Source organism: Zalophus californianus, chromosome 4, assembly GCF_009762305.2.
Source record: "Zalophus californianus isolate mZalCal1 chromosome 4, mZalCal1.pri.v2, whole genome shotgun sequence".
NCBI lineage: Eukaryota > Metazoa > Chordata > Mammalia > Carnivora > Otariidae > Zalophus > Zalophus californianus.
The window spans coordinates 146,716,489-146,734,170 of NC_045598.1; the positions used below are offsets into that span (position 1 = coordinate 146,716,489).

The window sequence follows — 17,682 nt, forward strand, 5'->3', positions numbered from 1 at the left end:
AGAACTAATGTCATGCAAATTACTCTAAGCTATGTGGTTTTTTTAAGATTTTTTTAATTATTCATTTGAGACACAGAGATACAGAGAGAAAGAGAGCATGAGCAAAGGGAAAGGCAGAGGGAGAGGGAGAAGCAGGCTCCCCGCTGAGCCAGGAACCGGACGTGGGGCTCGATCCCAGGATCCTGGGATCATGACCTAAGCCAAAGGCAGACACTCAACCATCTGAGCCACCCAGGCACCCCAACTCTGAGCTATGTTTTACGATATATTCCATGTAATTCAATTTTCATAATGGATTGGACTGTTCATTCCTTTGAAATTAAAAATCTCATTATGAACCTGTGAACCATTCTGAGGAAAATACAAAAACAAAGTGAACTTTAATGTCCTTTTCCAAGTCTGAAGTTCTATGGAAACACTAAGATTAGGAAATGACATGTAAGTTTTAATGACCAAAATGTTTGAAATGATACTAAAAATGTCTAAGTGATCTAATTCTGAATCCAATAAGATTCCAAGCTTTGATGGTTTTACCTCAAAATCCTTCACATCTGTCTGTTCTTTTTGCCCCTCTCCCCATCACTGCCTATTCGTCCTATATCTCCGATCAAGCTCCCATATTAGGTAGTGCATTTTGGCTTGAAATCTTGATATGTGAAGACTTACAAATCAAATCCTATGTATGCACCACTGTATTAATACTTATACACTGTAAAATTACGCAAAAAGAAATGGAAAAAATGTAAGGTTAAATATAAATAAAGATATTTGAGGACTGCTTGATTTGATTTTATTTTTTTAAAGATTTTATTTATTTATTTGACAGAGACACAGCGAGAGCAGGAACACAAGCAGGGGGAGTGGGAGAGGGAGAAGCAGGCTTCCCGCAGAGCAGGAAGCCCGATGTGGGGCTCGATCCCAGGACCCTGGGATCATGACCCAAGCTGAAGGCAGACGCTTAACGACTGAGCCACCCAGGCGCCCTGGGAACTGCTTGATTTTATAATGGCATTGAATCGATATTAATTTCCTCACTTGTATGTAAGAGAACATACTTATCTGTAGAAAGTACACACTGAAGTATTTAGGGGAAAAGGGATATCATTATCAGCAATGTACAATCAAATGATTTGAAGAAACAAACAGAAAAAGAATGTGATAAGTGAAATAAAATGTTGACAACTGGGGGATGGTTAGGTGAAGGGCACATTTTTTTTTTGTAGTTTGCAATTATTTCAAAATAAAATTTAAAAGTGTGTGTGTGATGTCCAGGTGTTTCTTCTTGCCCCCATTGGATGGCCTTGCACCTTCCTTGGGTCGTATACCCCAATCTGGGATCAACTGGCCCAGACTATAGTAATAATGTCCAGACTGTTCTCTTGGCCTCTTTTCCACACTCTTTTTGCCTAACCTCCACTCAGCAGTTAGTGACCTTCCTGAAGTCTAAATCTGATGATGTCACTCCCCTTCTTTAAAATCCTCTGTGACTCTAAGTTGACAAGAGAACATAGAAACTTTTTAGATGATCACGTGAGGCTTTTTCATTGTTTAGTCCCATTTCTTCATTAATGATCTATGTTCCAGCCAAAAGAACTACTCCTCGCATTCATAACTTTTATTGCAAATAGTGTTTCTTCTGACTGGAATGTTCTTCCTTTGTCTGCCTTTTCTACTCCTATTTAACCCTTGAGACTTAGCCTCAAAATTTCATCCTCTGTAGTCCCTGATAACCTTGCAATTAGCCACTTAACCCATAGCAACTATTTTATCACATTTTAATTATTTACTGTAGAAGTCTATCTCTAAATCCAGCTGCTAGAGACTAGTGATCAGACTTACTCATCTCAGTATCTGTTGCAACCTGATCCATCTGTGGCAGTTAGAACAGTGCCTAGTACATAGCAGTGAATGCCTGTGGGAAAAATGAATGAATGAGTAGAAACCCACACCAAAACTACTGCAGAAGGTTTTATGTATTCTGTCTGGTGGCAAATACTTTACAGAAAGACCTGCTTAAGTGAGGAGATGTCCTTTATCCAAGATCAAATATTCAGTGTCTGAGGATAAAATACTGAAGTTAAGATTATATTACAGCTAGTGATGGAACTGGTAAAAAGACCCAGCGTTTGAGTACCCCTCCAGCCCAGCAGCCCTGACTGCCACATAGAGGAGGACTGAATTATGACAGTTACTTACATTGCGTTTTCACGTGTGGCAGCTGAATAAAATCAAAGATTTTCAGTTAGTTGATGTTTGCAGTTGACTTTTAGTAAGTCTTTATAATCTTTAAGACGTTTACTTTTATTCCGATTTCATTTAAACTTTCTAAAATTAGGAGTGAGTGTTGAATTTTATTAAATTCCCATCTAGTGTTAAATAGGAGTTTTCTCCTCTAAGTTATAATGTAATCTTAGGTTGATTTATTGCTTGATTTTGGACCATTCTTGCATTCCTATACCATGCCTGCCATGGTCAAGACATTATTCTAATAGGAATGTATTATATCTGCTAATATTTCATCTGCTATTCTATATTTATCTTCAATAAGAGTAAGAGGTAACTATTGTTTACATGTAAGTATTAAGCCATGTAACTCTTTGTTATGTGTCAGAAATCATTCCAAAAAGGCATGGAGTCAAACTTACCTCATAGGTTGAGTTTAGATATGGAAGTTCTAGCAGTTCTACCAAGTCAGAAATCCTGATAGTTAACATTTATTGAGTGCTTATTTTGTGTCACTCTTTTAACTGCTTTATATGTATTAACCCATTTACGTCCTATTGCATTCATATGAAACAGAACTTATTATCCCCATCTTGTGATTGAGGAACTGAGCCCTGGGATGCAAAGTCAGTTCAGGGTCACATGAGTGGTAAATGGTAGAGTCAGGATTTGAACTCAGGCATTCTGGCTCCAGAGTCTATGTTCTTCACAATTAGGCAGTATTCCCCAGCATGATACTGGGGGAAACACAAACCCCGGGAATTATTTGCTCAGAGATGGAATCTGATGTAATCATTGTTCACATGACTATTTAAGCAATGTAGAATATATAAGAGAAATACCATAACTACATATCATCTATTAATATAGTACTATAGATTGGGGGAATAACTGTAAGTATTTAACTACTTAAATATTACCAAAGTAACAACAATTTTTTTTCTTTTCAGCAATCTTGACACAGAAGAACTCTGTGGTAAGTTGTGGTATTTTGGGGGGAGGGGTGAGCAATCAAACTCACTACTTGTTTTAGGATGAAAAAGAACATCATCTTATTTAAATTTCTACATACCCTGAAGTTAATGTCCTAGATTTGGAATATAGTAAAAGATAATTGAGATCTCAAGGGATTTATCTTCATCTGTGAGTTTTACTCAAGCATGTGTTTCAGTGGAGAAAGAGTTGGGGCTCATTAATTTGTTCATAGAGAAGAATTATTTTGCACTTGGTACAATTAGTTTAACAATAGCAAATTCTCCCCTAGTTTGAATATATTTTTACATTGGTGTCTAATACAACTTCATTATTCTCTTCAAGTATGTTGCCTTTACTACTGTTTTTGCAAAATTGACCCCTTTGACATATAAAAACAACTTTGTTCCATGTCTCCCTAAACAGTTCTGGAATGTTAAATGTCACTTGCAAAACGAGTTTCAGTAGAGAGGAATTTCTACAGATTCCTGACTTGAAGCCTCTTCATTTATTTTCTTCATCCTCATGGTTGGAAACAAAAGTCAAAGGCTAGGAATGTGGAAAAGGCCAACATTTCTGCAATTTGTTTTTTGTTATGAAAAAATTATGAAGCATTCTGAGACTATTTAGTGTGAAACAGCTATATTTCTCTGAACGCTAGGAGGTTTTAAGTTTTATGTTTTAAGGTAATTGTATAACACCTTGTCCAAGTTTTATTGATTTTATTGTCTAGGTTTTTTAAAAATAATTTTACAGATGAGATTCTCTGAAACTCCTAATTGAAGTCACAGGTGCTTCCTGAACATCTTCTAAGTCTTACAAATTTAAAGTTTACCAAATCATCACAAAGTCCATTTTAGAGTATACAAGAGTGGTTATCTTTCATTTCATTAAATGGTAGAGTGACACTGAGTGAGGTTATGTCAGAAAAAAATATCAGAACACAAGGTTTCAGTAACTCTGAACAACACAAATATGATAATCACCATAGGCTTTCCAATTTTCCAGTGGTCCTAAAACACTTTCTGTTCCTGTATAGTGTCTCTCTCCTATTCAGTGAAAAGAATCCAGCTGAAGAGCAAGTTGTTTACGCAGAAGCAAGGTTCCTGGTACCAAAGCAGGTCATGATTTTGTTAATTATGAAACACTAATAAAGAAAAACCGGGAAAATCCTGACCTGCTTCTACACATAATCCAACCATGACCCATCCACACACGGGTATTAAACTGTGCCAAGTGGGCCAAAGGACCTGTGGGGACTATGGCCACCAGGCTTTCTAAAGAATAGCAATTACTATAAAGGTCAAGTGTGGTCCATTCTCATCCATGTGCAGATGGTACCTGCCAGTGAAGTGGGGAGATAAAGAACTGAGAAGATTATCTCGATAATTTTGTGAGGTTGGGAGACCCATTTGCCTCAAGTGTCTGGATAGGTCAGGCCAAAGTAATGCTCTCCTCAAATCATCCAGATAATTCTTTTTGTTTTCTACTCAACTTTGCCTGGGTAGGCATGGCTCATGAGAAAGCACACTGTTCTAAGGGCTTTTAACATAAGACATTTAGTGGTTCTTTATTTGCTATGTTGCTTATGTATTGTCACTAAGGCATATTACATTATCCTCTCTTAGTATGATTGTGTATCTTCACTTAATCCTCTACAAAAAAATGTTTAATTTGTTTCTATAATAATAGAACTAGATTAGGAACCTACTCTGCATTTACTGGAAAAAGCTTTGACTATGATTTTCCACATAGTAGGGAACTAGTATATGGGGTGTTTTTTTTTTTTTTTTTTTTAAGAAAACATGCATACAAGCTGGGGGAGGGGGTGGGGCAGAGGGAGAGAGACAGGGACAGAGAGAGAGAATCCCAAGCAACCTCCACTCTGAGTCAGAGCATGATGTGGGGCTTGATCTCAAGACCCTGAGATCATGACCTGAACTGAAATCAAGAGGCAGATGCTTAACTGACTGAACCACCCAGGCAACCCTAGTATATGGGGTTTTAATGCAACCAAATTGCTCTGCATTTTTAAACCCAGTGATTGTACTCCCAATCATATATTATAACCCTCCCCCTCTCTGTTCAAGAATATGCATTTTAATTTCCAGAGTATAGTTTCATGTCTTGTTATTTTGTAAATATAAAGCAAATATTTCAGTTGGATTCTAATCAAAACCAAATGCTTTAGTGCAAGCAAGTAAAATCTGTCAACTCACACCCTACACAAATTCTCCCTTGTGCATGGGAGGAATGGCACTTGATCAGTATGGAAAGCAGATTTCATGTGCTCTTTCATAGAAGCAGTTAAAAGGTCCAGGTATCTAAAACTTTCGTTCTGTTGCTTTTACTTAGTTTGTTCTTTTGCTAAATTATGGACCTAGAAATCAAAAGCTATTAAAATAAAGATTTAGTTATGAAAATAATACTTAGTTTTTAAAATTTAATAATACAGAATTACATAGGCATTTAAGATGGAATGTCAGTCGCCTTTTCCCCCCTCTCCCCTTTTTCCCTAATCTCTGCTGCTAATTGCTTGGAGCATCTCCTTCCAGATGTTTTTATTCATAAATTGACATCATACATATGCTATGATAGATAATTTTTCCAACAGTGAGATCATACTATATGATCAGTACAGCTGCACACTGTTCGTTTTATTAGAAAGGCTGCACATGTGCTGCATTTACCTTCATTTTTTTCAATCACATCCTTTTTTGTGGATTTTCAGGTTGTTTCCAACTTTTCACTTGGACAAACAGCATTGAAGTAAATATCTTCATTTGTGTTATAGTCATACTCTTGTATGAGTTGTTCTATATGGTAGATGCCTTAGGTATAATTACTTGGCCAAAGATTCTTCAGTTGGCACTCCCACCAGCAGTGTTGAGGCATGCCACGTCATTCACTCTTCCCATAATTAGGGAGGCCTGCCCAAATAGAAGCTTTAGGCCATATCTTATCAGTCAGTATATAACTTACTTACAACTAGGTTTATGTGTTTGAACTCTAGCTTTGAGTCTTTGGTTTTCTGTTCATTCCATCTTTAGCTGTGATCTAAAATCTATCAGGAGTAAAATTATAATGTTCCTGACCCAACCCAGAGCTGAAGGATAGAGGCTGAACAAATGACCTTAGTGTGACCCCTGGGCAGTGCTGAGAGGTACCTTTGCCAGCCAAGTTGAATGCTGGAAAATCAGAAGTCACTATTCCTCTTCCAGACTATTAGAACTGTGGCTACCTGGCACATTTATAAAATCACCAAAAAAGAGGGGAACCTGGCTGACTCAGTCTCAGCTCAGGACTTGATCTCAGGGTTGTGAGCTCTAGCCCTGCGTTGGGCTCCATGCTGGCTGTGGAGCCTACTTAAAAAAAAAAAAAAAAAAAAATTGCCAAAAAAGAGATGTAAAACATTTTGCATGACACTGATATTCATTCTCTCAAAATAACCCACATTCTTAGATTCCGAACTGACATCTCTATTCAGAGCATGGGTGTTCTCCCCACCTCTCTGTTCTCTGTCATCTCAGTATTTTCCTCCCCATCTAGTATACTGCTTGGGAAGCTATAGGGAGGTACGTACTGTAGGATTTTCATCTAAACTCATGAGAATGCTTTGTGAGATCAGGTCCCAGTGTGGCCTTGGTGGAGGGTATGGGGCTTTGGTTCTGACTTGAAATTCTTAGGCCAAACCTGAAAACACAACCACCTGGAGGATTAAGAGGCAGTCTAGGAAAACAAAACTTGGTGATGTGACACCACCAGTTAAGTACAGTAGGGAAGGGAGAAACTAACCTTTGGTTAGCATATTATTAGCAAAGATGTTGCATTGAATTTCCACGAGGAGATAATTTGCTTTCTGATAGGCAACTTGTCGAATAAGTCTGTTTATAAATCATGCTCTATTCTCTTAAAAAACAACGTTCAGACTCTTACCGTTCAAAGATTCTTCACTTAAACTGATGAGAATTGGTTGTCACACATTTCCATATGTGCTGTACAATTCTGCTTTGCTCTTGCCCATGGAACTCACATGCAGTTTTCAATAAAAGTAGATCTCTCCAGGAAATTATTCTAGTTCTCCGAGGACAAGAGTTTTTACTTTTTTCCCCACACAGAACAAGGCAACTCTTTTTATTTTGTCTTTTGATACTATATCAAATCATATTATAGACTTTAAGAAAAAGTACCCTACGCGCAAAAGATGTAAAAAGAGTTCCACATATAATGGATTCTTTGGGGACTGTCCTGAGACCATGCAAATATTCAGCATTTTATCTGTGCTCTGTAGATAGTGAGTTGAAGGGATAGATGTCACCCTGAGGGGGTGTCCCCATCTTCACTCCTGCTTGGCTTCACTCTGACCCTTTGGGGCACATGTGAAATAAAGCTCTGAGCCCAGGCCTGCTCTGTGAAGCTGTCTCTGATTCCCTGCAGAAGGACTTCAGCATTCTTTGACCTGAAATTTTTTTTGGGGGGGGGGATGATTAATCCAAAAATATCTTTATTTCACAGTAGGGTACTGCAGTGTGTGATTTGAGATCTAATCCACATAACATTAATTTCAGGTATATAACAATGATTTGATATTTGTTTATATTATGAAATGATCACTACAGTAAGTCTACTTAACATCCATCACTACACAGTTTGTCTTGTAAGAAGAACTTAAAAAAACAAATGATACCCAAAGTTAGTAGAATGAAGGTATTAACAAAGATCAGAGCAGAAATAAATGAAATAGAGACCAAAAAGACAATAAATCAATGAAAGTTTTCTATAGTGACTGTGCCAATTTACATTCCCACCAACAGTATACAAAGGTTCCCTTTTCTCCATTTTTTTTAAAAGACTTATTTATTTATTTATTTATTTGACAGAGACACAGCAAGAGAGGGAACACAAGCAGGGGGAGTGGGAGAGGGAGAAGCAGGCTTCCTGCTGAGCAGGGAGCCTGATGCGGGGCTCGATCCCAGGACCCTGGGATCATGACCTGAGCTGAAGGCAGACGCTTAACGACTAAGCCACCTGGGCGCGCCTCTCCACATTTTCACCAACACTTACCTACTGGCCTTCTGATAATCCACATTCTAACAGTTGCTATCTCATTGTGCTTTCAATTTGCAATTCTCTGATGATTAGCTATGTTGAACACCTTTTCATGTACCTATTTTCCATGCATATGTCTTCTTTGGGAAAATGTCTATTCTAGTCCTCTGTCCATTTTGGTTTTTTGTTTTTGCTATTGTGCTGTATAAGTTCTTCATATATTTCGGATATTAACCACTTAACCAGATGTAGGATTTGCAGATATCTTCTCCTATTCGGTAGGTTGCATTTTCATTTGTTTTTGTTTCCTTTGCTTTGCAGAAGCTTTTTAGTTTGGTGTAGTCCCATGTGTTTGTTTATAATTTGTTGCCTCTGCTTTTGGTGTCAGATCCAAAAAAAATCATTGCAAAGACTGATGTCAAGGGACTAACCATCTATGTTTTCCTCTAGGAGTTATATGGTTTCAGGCCCTAAATCTAAATCTTTAATCCAATTTAAGTTGATTTTTGTGTATGGTGAAAGATAGGGTCTCAATTTTTTTTTTCTTTTGCATATAGCTGTCCAGGTTTCCTTGTACCATTTATTAAAAAGACTGCCCTTTCCCATTGTTTATCTTGGCTCCTTTGTCATAAATTAATTGACCATATATGCATGGGTTTATTTCTAGGCTGTTTTGTTCTATTGGTCTTTGTGTCTTTTTATGCCAGTAGCATACTGTTTTTATAACTTTAAATATAACTTTAAATTGAGAAGCTTGTAATATAACTTTAAATTGAGAAGCATGATACCCTTCAGCTTTGTTCTTTCTCAAAATTGCTTTTGCTATTTGGGATCTTTTGTGATTCTATACACATTTTAGGATTGTTTTTTCTATTTCTGAAAAATGCCGTTTGAATTTTGATAGGGTTTGAATTGTATCTGTAAATTGCTTTGGATAATATGGACATTTTAACAATACTCTTCCAATCCCTGAGCACAGACTGATTTTTCACTTGTCTTCAATTTCTTTCATCAATATATTACAGTTTTTATAGGTTGTGTGCAGATTTTTTTACTTCCTTGGTTAAATTTATTCTTAGGTATTCTTTAAATGCTATTAAAACTGGGATTTTTCTTTTATCTTCTAGTAGTTCATTATTAGTGTACAGAAATGCATCTGATTTTTATATATTGATTTTGTATCCTGTAACTTTACTGAATTTGTTTATTCTAACAGTTTTTTAGTTGAGTCTTTAGGGTTTTCTATATATAATATCCTGTCAAATAGTGAGTTACCCTTCCTTTCTGATTTGAATAACTTTTATTTTTCATGCCTACTTGCTTTGGCTCAGACTTCCAATACTATGTTGAATAAAAGTGGTCTTGTCTTCTTCCTGATCTTAGAGGAAAAGTTTTAACTCTTCAGCACTGATATGATGTTAGCTGTGGGCTTGTCATATTTGTCCTTTATTATGTTAAGATATGTTCCCTCTATACACACTTTGAGAATTTTTATCACGAATGGGCATGGAATTTTGTCAAATGCTTGATTGATTTTTATGGGTGTTGAACCATCCTTGCATCTCTGGAAAAAGTCTTCTTGATGGTGTATGATCCTTTTAATGTATTGTTGATTTCAGTTAGCTAATATTTTGTTGGGGATTTTTGCATCTGTGTTCATCAGGGATACTGACTTGTAGTTTTCTTGTAGTGTCCTTGTCTGGTTTTGGTAGGAGGATGATATGGCCTTATAAAGTGAGTTTTGAAATAGTCCTTCTTTTACCATTTTTTTTTTTTTTTGAAGAATTTGAGAAGGATTGGTATTGTTCTTTAAATGTTTGGTAGAATTCACCAGTGAAGCCATTTGGTCCTGGACTTCTGTTTGGGAAGTTTTTGATTACTGAATCAATTTTCTTACTAGTAATTGGTCTATTCAGATTTTCTATTTTGTCATGAGTTGGTCTTTGTAGGTTGTGTATTTCTTTTCTAGGAATTTATCCATTTCTCTTAGGTTGTCCTGCTTGTTGGTATATAGTTGTTCATAGTAGTCTCTTATGTTCCTTTGCATTTCTATTTTATCAATTGTAATGTCTCTTTCATTTCTGTTATTTAGTCCTCTTTTTTGTTTCTTGGTGAATTAGCTAAATGTTTGTCAATTTTATCTTTCAAAAAACCAGCTTTTACTTTCATTGATTTATTGTCTTTTTGGTCTCTCATTTATTTCTGCTCTGATCTTTGTTAATACCTTCATTCTACTAACTTTGGGCATCATTTATTTTTTTATTTGTTTTCTAGTTTCTTGAGGTACACAGAGGGTTGGTTATTTGAGATCTTTCTTGTTTCTTGATGTAGGTAGGCATTTAGGTGTATGAACTTGCCTTTTAGAACTGCTTTTGCTACATCCCATAAGTTTTGGTATGTCGTATTTTCACTTTCATTTGTCTCAAGATGTTTTGGGCGTTCTCTTTTGATTTCTTCTTTGATTCATGGTTGTTCAGAAGCAGGTAGTTTAATCTCCACATATTTGTGAATTTTTGTTTTCATCTTGTAATTGATTTCTAGTTTTATACCATTGTGGTCAGACAAGATGCTTGGTATAATTTCAGTCTTCTTAAATTTATTAAGACTAGTTTTGTGACCTAACATATGACCTATCCTGAGGAATGTTCCTTGTGTACTTGAGAAGAATTTGTATTTTGTTGCTTTTGGATGGAATGTGTGTGTATGTGTATGTATGTACGTACATATGTATGTGTGTATACATAGTCCGTTTGGTCTAATGTGTCATTTAAGACCATTGTTTCTTTATTGATTTTTCTGTCTGAATGATCTGTTGATGTAAGTGGCATATTAAAGTCCCTTACTATTATTGTATTTCTATTTCTGTCTTTAAGACTGCTAATATATGCCTTATATATTTAAGTGCTCCTATGTTATGTGCATATATATTTACAAATGTAATATTCTTTTGGTGGATTGACCCTTTATCATTATGCAATAGCTTTCTTTATCTTTTTTTATAATCTTTGTCTTAAAGTTTATTTTATCTGATATAAGTATAGCTACTCTAGCTTTCTTTTGGTTTCTACTCAGTCTGTGTCCTTATATTTTAAATGAGTCTCTTGTTGGCAGCATATAGATGGATTTTTTAAATCCATCCGTCCACTCTGTCTTTTGGAGAATTTAGTCCATTTACATTTAAAGTAAGTATTGATACATATGTGCTTTTTTATGTATTGTTGATTGTTTCCTGACTGTTTTGTAGTTCCTCTGTTCCTTTTTCTCTTTCTTCCTTTGTGATTTGATGTTTTTCTGTAGTGGTATATTTCAGTTTTTTCTCTGTGTGTATGGGTGAGGGTGTGTGTGTGTGTGTGTGTGTGTGTGTGTGTGTGTGTGTGTCTACTGTAGGTTTTTGCTTTGTGGTTACCATGAGGCTTACATAAAACAATTTATAACAGTCTGTTTTAACTTGATAACAACTTAAGTTTGAACACACTCTAAAACTCCACAATTTTATTCCCTCACCCCTGTGAAACGTTTTTTGTTATAGATGTCACAATTTATATATTTTATCTTGTGTATCTGGTAACAAATTACTGTAGTTATCATTATTTGAATACTTTTGTCTTTTAACCTTCATACTAGCTTTATAAGTGATTAACCCTCCACCTTTCTAACATGAGATTATTCTGAATTTTACTATACATTTACCTTTACCGGTGAGATTTACACTTTCATGTGTGTTCCTATTAATAATTAGTACCCTTTCATTTCGGCTCAAAGAAGTCCCTTTAATATTTCTTGTAAGACCAGCCTAGTGGTGACGAACTCCTTTTGCTTTTGCTGCTCTGGAATACTATTTCTATCTCCAATTCTGAAGGACGTATTCCTGGCTAGAGTATGCTTGGGTGACAGTGTTTTTCTTTTAGCACTTTGAATATATCATGCCGCTCTCTTCTGGCCTCCAAATTTCTGCTGAAAATCTGCTGATAGTCTTATTAGGGGTTCCTTTGTACCTAACAAGTTGGTTTTTCTCTTCTTTTTAAAAATCTCTCCTTGCCTTTAACTTTTGACAGTTTAATTATAATGTGTCTTGGTGAGGTTAACTGTGGCTTCACCTTAGTGGGAAGTTTATGGGTTTCCTGGATCTGTATGTCTGTTTCCTTTCCCCAGGTTGGAGAAGATTTCAGCGATTATTTTTTCAAACAAGATTTCTGCCCCTTTCTCTCTTTCTTCTCTTTCTGGGACTCCTATAATGTGAATGTTGGTCCTCTTGATGATGTCCTATAAGTTTCTTAAGCTCTCCTGACTCTTTTTTCATTCCTTTTCTTTTTGCTGCTCTGATTGGATAATTTCCACTGTCCTTTCTTCGAGTTTACTGATCCTTTCTTCTGGTTCATCTAGTCTGATTTTGAAGCCCTTTGTTGTACTTTTCACTTGAGTTATTGCATTCTTCGATTCAATGACTTCTATTTGGTACTTTGTATTTTGTATCTTTGTGAAATTCTAACTTTATTCATTTATTCTTCCAATTGGCAGTCATTTTTATAACCATTATTTTGCACTCTTTGTTAGGTAAATCACTAATCTCTATTATGTCTTTTTTCTAAAGTATATTACCTTATTCTTTCATTTGGAACATATTCCTCTGTTTCTTCATTTTCCTTGACTCTCTGAGTTGGTTTCTATGCATTAGATAAAACAAACACCTCTTCCAGTCTCGAGGGAGTGTACCTTACTTCTAAAGCTCTGAGTGTACCTTATCTTTCAACCCTGCCCTAGCTCTTGGTTGTCTTCAAATCTTGTTCAAGTAGCCCACTTTATTCTAGTGGCTCCAAGTAATTGAGGATGTGACAAGACTGGTCAGTGTCCCAAAGGGTAGGATCTCAGTCAACACTGACAGTGAGGCTATAGCACGAGACCCTCAGGTAATAGTTTTCAACCTCTTTCAGGAGAAGATTAGGTGATGGTTATTTCTGTCTGCTCCCTCTGCACCGATCCCTGGGTAATAGCCACTTAAGAACTGTTTCTTTCTTTGCTACGATCCTGTTGAATTCAGGAACACAAACCCTGCTGGCCATCAGAGCCAGGCTATCAAGGGATGTGCCCTCTCGGCAACAACCCCAAAAGCCTTGGTGCCAAATGTATCCATAGCTCCTTTCTTTAAAGATACCAATTACCTGGGGTAGGGTTAAGAGGGAGCACATAGATGGTGATGCCAGCCTCCCCAGTCTCTGGAGAGGATTGTTTTTGGCCCCTAGATGCGTGTTTAATTACAAGCCTACCTCTTAGGCCATAGCTATGAAGATAAGCTACTGGGCCTTTTTTCTCAGAAAGACTATGGGTATGTTTCAGTCTGCCATCTCTGTGCTGTGCCATGGGGGTGGGAGCCTACCTAGTTAAGAACTCTTTCTCCATGGTCCTATGGGGTCCACAAATGTAAGCCCCCTGGCCACTAGAGCAAGGCAATACAGGGATGTCCCCTGCTTTGCCCTGTACTTTGGTTGCATTTTGTACCTGAGTTATTGAACCATTGTCTGGAACAATGACCATGTGTATAGCAGTTGTTTGTTGGAATGTTTATTTCCCCTACCTGGTTGTAGGCTCCTTAAATATTCTCTCTTCTTTGTATTCCAGGCTCCTAGTATAACCCATCTGGCACACAGAAGGCACTAAATAAATAGGTGTTAAGTCCTGGATTGACTAAATGAACCTTCACCATCATGAAGTGGAGGGTGGGGATTCTCTCCTTTTATCCATGTTAAATGTCTCTGGCTCCTTCATCTAATTTCCCTCTTTGAGTTCATTGGAGCCCTACTTGCCCTGGTACATGCCCCTTGGTAAGTTGTAAAACAATTTGAGTGGCACTGACCTGTGCCACCTCAAAATAACCCTTATCCTTATCCATGGCTTGGGTGTTGTAGTTCTCTCTATTCTGAGACTTATTTTCTTTGTGTTCCAGTATATTGCTTGGGGAGTAATTTTTTTTTTTTCCTAACTGCTTTGATAATTGAGATGAATGGGTAGATGAGTAAATGAAGGAAGGAAGTCTAGATAGGTGTCAGCTCAAAAACCTCATTGTCTTCTCATGTTCTTTATCAGCATGTACCTTCACAAACTTGATTTCACAGTGGAAAGGCAATTTATAGTCTCTCCAGGGGACCTTCATTGATTCAGATCTCTTGTTTACGAAAATATTTTAAAAGGTGGTGTTCCCTCATGTTTTTTTTTTAAACCCTTATTTTTAAGCACCAAATTCTATTTTTCACTTAATATATTCTGCCTTCTTGCATTTGAAATCCCCATTATGGTCTTTTTAGAGTCTTTGTATACATTAAAAATATGCTAACAATTTTACTGTTTTCAATTTTTCTTTATACATTTTGCTTGTTTCAACTTGGTGCGGATTCTATTCTGCTAATTATTTTTGTCAAAGTTAATATTCTGTAACCACATTAACTGCTTGCTAGTTCATGAACAATTTTGTTCACAGGGATTTCATTTATTGCAAATAATGGTAACAAGGTCAGATATGTTGGTCAACACTCACAGAAAATCAATTATCAGAGCCAAGAATTAAAATGTTACTGTCAAGTAGGTATTTAAGGATTATCTGCTTCCTTATTTATTTTCCAACTAATCCCTTCCTGAAAGAAGCCCTATGTGAGATGATTTGCACCACATGTTTTTTTAAGGAATGCATAATCAGGAGTGCATTTGTCAAAAATATGCCATGCATGGGACACCTGGGTGGCTCAGTCGGTTAAGCATCTGCCTTTGGCTCAGATCATGCTCCCAGGGTCCTGGGATAAAGTACTGCATCAGGCTCCCTGCTAAGCAGTCTCCCTCTGCCTGCTCTGCCTGCCGCTCTCCCTGCTTGTGCTCTCTCTCTCTCTGACAAATAAATAAAATCTTTTAAAAATTACCGTGCATTTTTAATCCATGTGTACACAAATTATAATTTGACAATGATAATCTTGAATTGTTTTATTGCTCACCTGTTTTAATTTTTTCTTTTCAGATGATTTCTGCACATTTACTAATAAATCATTCAATGATACTTCCCATTTGTTATTAGTATCAATGTCAACAAATAATTCCATCTTGAGCATTAAAGTTTCCATAAAACATACTGAAATTTATCCCAGTGATCTCAAATAGCTTTTTGTTGCGTTTTCTTCTCATTCAATTTGATTCCATAAATACTTACGGCACATTAAAGAGAGGCAATAATAAATTACAGCTCATCCAAGATGAGTTCACAAGAATGGTGGGGGCTAATGATTTTCTAGTGACTTAAAGTTCTAGGTCTTTTCAATATATGACTTCCTATGAATTTTGGTTAGGCCAGATCTGTCATTTCAGACAGAAAACTACCTAGACTCTAGACAAAGTCTAGAACACAGTAAATATGAGGTTTTGCATTTCTCTCTCCTGCACGTCAACTTGTTTGGGAACAGTCTATATTCCATACTCCTAATTGTCACATCCAATGTATTATTTATTTCTACCAATTGAAAAATGTGATAAACATCCCTTTTGCTTGCCCAGATTGTTGAAAAAAATTAAATCATAATAGGAATAATTACATGGGAGGTGCTAAGGAGGCCATCCTTGTGTTTTGTAGCATTATTAATTCTTAACCATGAGGAGAACTTACCTTGCTTAAATGTCTCCCAGGAGAAACAATAAAATGTAGTTTAATATTTTGCTGAAACTACTGCCTTAATGCATGCTATAGTAATATGCTGTTGAGAACAATTTTTTATTGTTAACAGTATTGTCCATAGATCCAGATTCATTTTTTCCTATTTTTGTAGGAAAGAGCATTTCTTCAAGGATAATGGTAACCAGTTTTTTTTTTTAATGAAATGAGGAATATTGATACCCTAGTCTCTTTTGAAAACCTTCCAGTTTTCACTTAGAGCATTTTATTTGTTTTACACATTCATGGAGTATATCATCAGTTTATTTTGTTATTATTTTATGATACCTAAATGCAAACATAATTTTTTTCAATATTTTTACTTTCAGAATATTTTTCCCAGCACCTGGGTGAATATGAGAATGTGCTAGCAGCACTTGAAGACCTAAATCTTTCCATCCTGAAGGCAATGGGCAAAACAAAAAAAGTAAGGAAATGTTGGTGTTTATTTTCTGTAAATCTCTTAATTTCTTGAAAATCCTATTTCCTAACGTATCATAAAAGTATACACTGGTTTTTATCACTGATAACTTTCTCAATATTAAATGAGCTATTGTAGTCATTCACAATACAATTACAAAATACTAGGTGTCAGAATCTGCTTTTTGCTGAGGATACAAAGATACAAAAGCTGTTCAAGCAGCTCTCACTGTGGTCACGAGACAAGTGTGTAAACAAGCAATTGCAATATAGTACAACAGAGGGAAGCACAAGATGGGGCACCCGATTCATGCTGGAGGAGGTGACACCTGAGCAATTACAGATGAAATTATAGCTAGGAAAAGGTGAAACAAACACATGGAACAGCATATACAAAGGCCCTGTGTTGGAAGGGGCAGAGGGGAGGCACAGGGCTTTAAAGTAAATAAAGATGGTCAATAAGGTTAAAGTCTAGAACACTGAAGAATGGCATGATGTGAGATGTAACATGTGGTAGAGAGGGGCTGTACCTTTCGTGATTTTGTTGGTGAACCTGAGGATTTAGACCTGTATCCTAGATGCAAACAAATCAGCCACATTTTCAGCAAAGATATGGAAATTCATGCAGCCTTTTGAAAAGACCATATAAGAATGAGCTTGAGATTAGGGTGGGTGGGGAATATGGGGAATAAGATCGGGAAGATGAGTGAGGAAGCTAGTTCACTAACCCAGGTGAGGGATGTTGGTAGTTTAAAGGTATTGGCAGACGTTATGGAAGAAAGGAAATTAACTGTACATATGTTGAGATCCTATCAGTAAAACTTGGAGAAGGAATGAATATGGGTGATGGGAGGACATGTCCAGGATGAATCCTGGTTTTTAGCTTGTATGCCTGGGTAATGGCACTACCTAGACAGAGAATGCTGCAAGAAGACCAGGTTTGAGGAGGCAAGATTATAAGTTCTCTCTTAGACATGTTGAATCTAAACTGCCTTGGGGACATCTTAAGGAAATTCAAGTAAATGATTAGATGCATGGATCTGAATCTGAGAGGTGAAGTCTAGATTGGACATATGTTTGTGAATTATTAATACTTAGGCAGAGAACTTGAATGACATCATCTGGAGAGAGAATATATAGTAGAAAAAGGAGAGGACCTAACATTGAGCTTAAAGGAACTTCAAATTTTGTTGGTGGGTAGAAGAGAATGAGCCAGCATAAGAGTCTGAGAAGGAGTGGGCATAAAGAGGAGAGGGAATCTGGGAGATTGTAGTGTCCAGGAGTTGGGGGAGAGTATTCCATGAGACACAGAGTGGTCGATAGCATTGACTGCT

General features: G+C 36.6%; 1 protein-coding gene across 1 annotated transcript in view; it reads left to right on the top strand.

The window, feature by feature from the left end:
• The window catches only part of NECAB1 (N-terminal EF-hand calcium binding protein 1), a 189,368-nt gene that overhangs the window by 83,864 nt on the left and 87,822 nt on the right, over positions 1-17,682 (top strand). The window contains exons 4-5 of the mRNA XM_027570771.1: positions 3,174-3,199; positions 16,258-16,355. Coding sequence (XP_027426572.1) covers positions 3,174-3,199; positions 16,258-16,355 — 124 coding nt within the window. The remainder of the gene's footprint in view (positions 1-3,173; positions 3,200-16,257; positions 16,356-17,682) is intronic.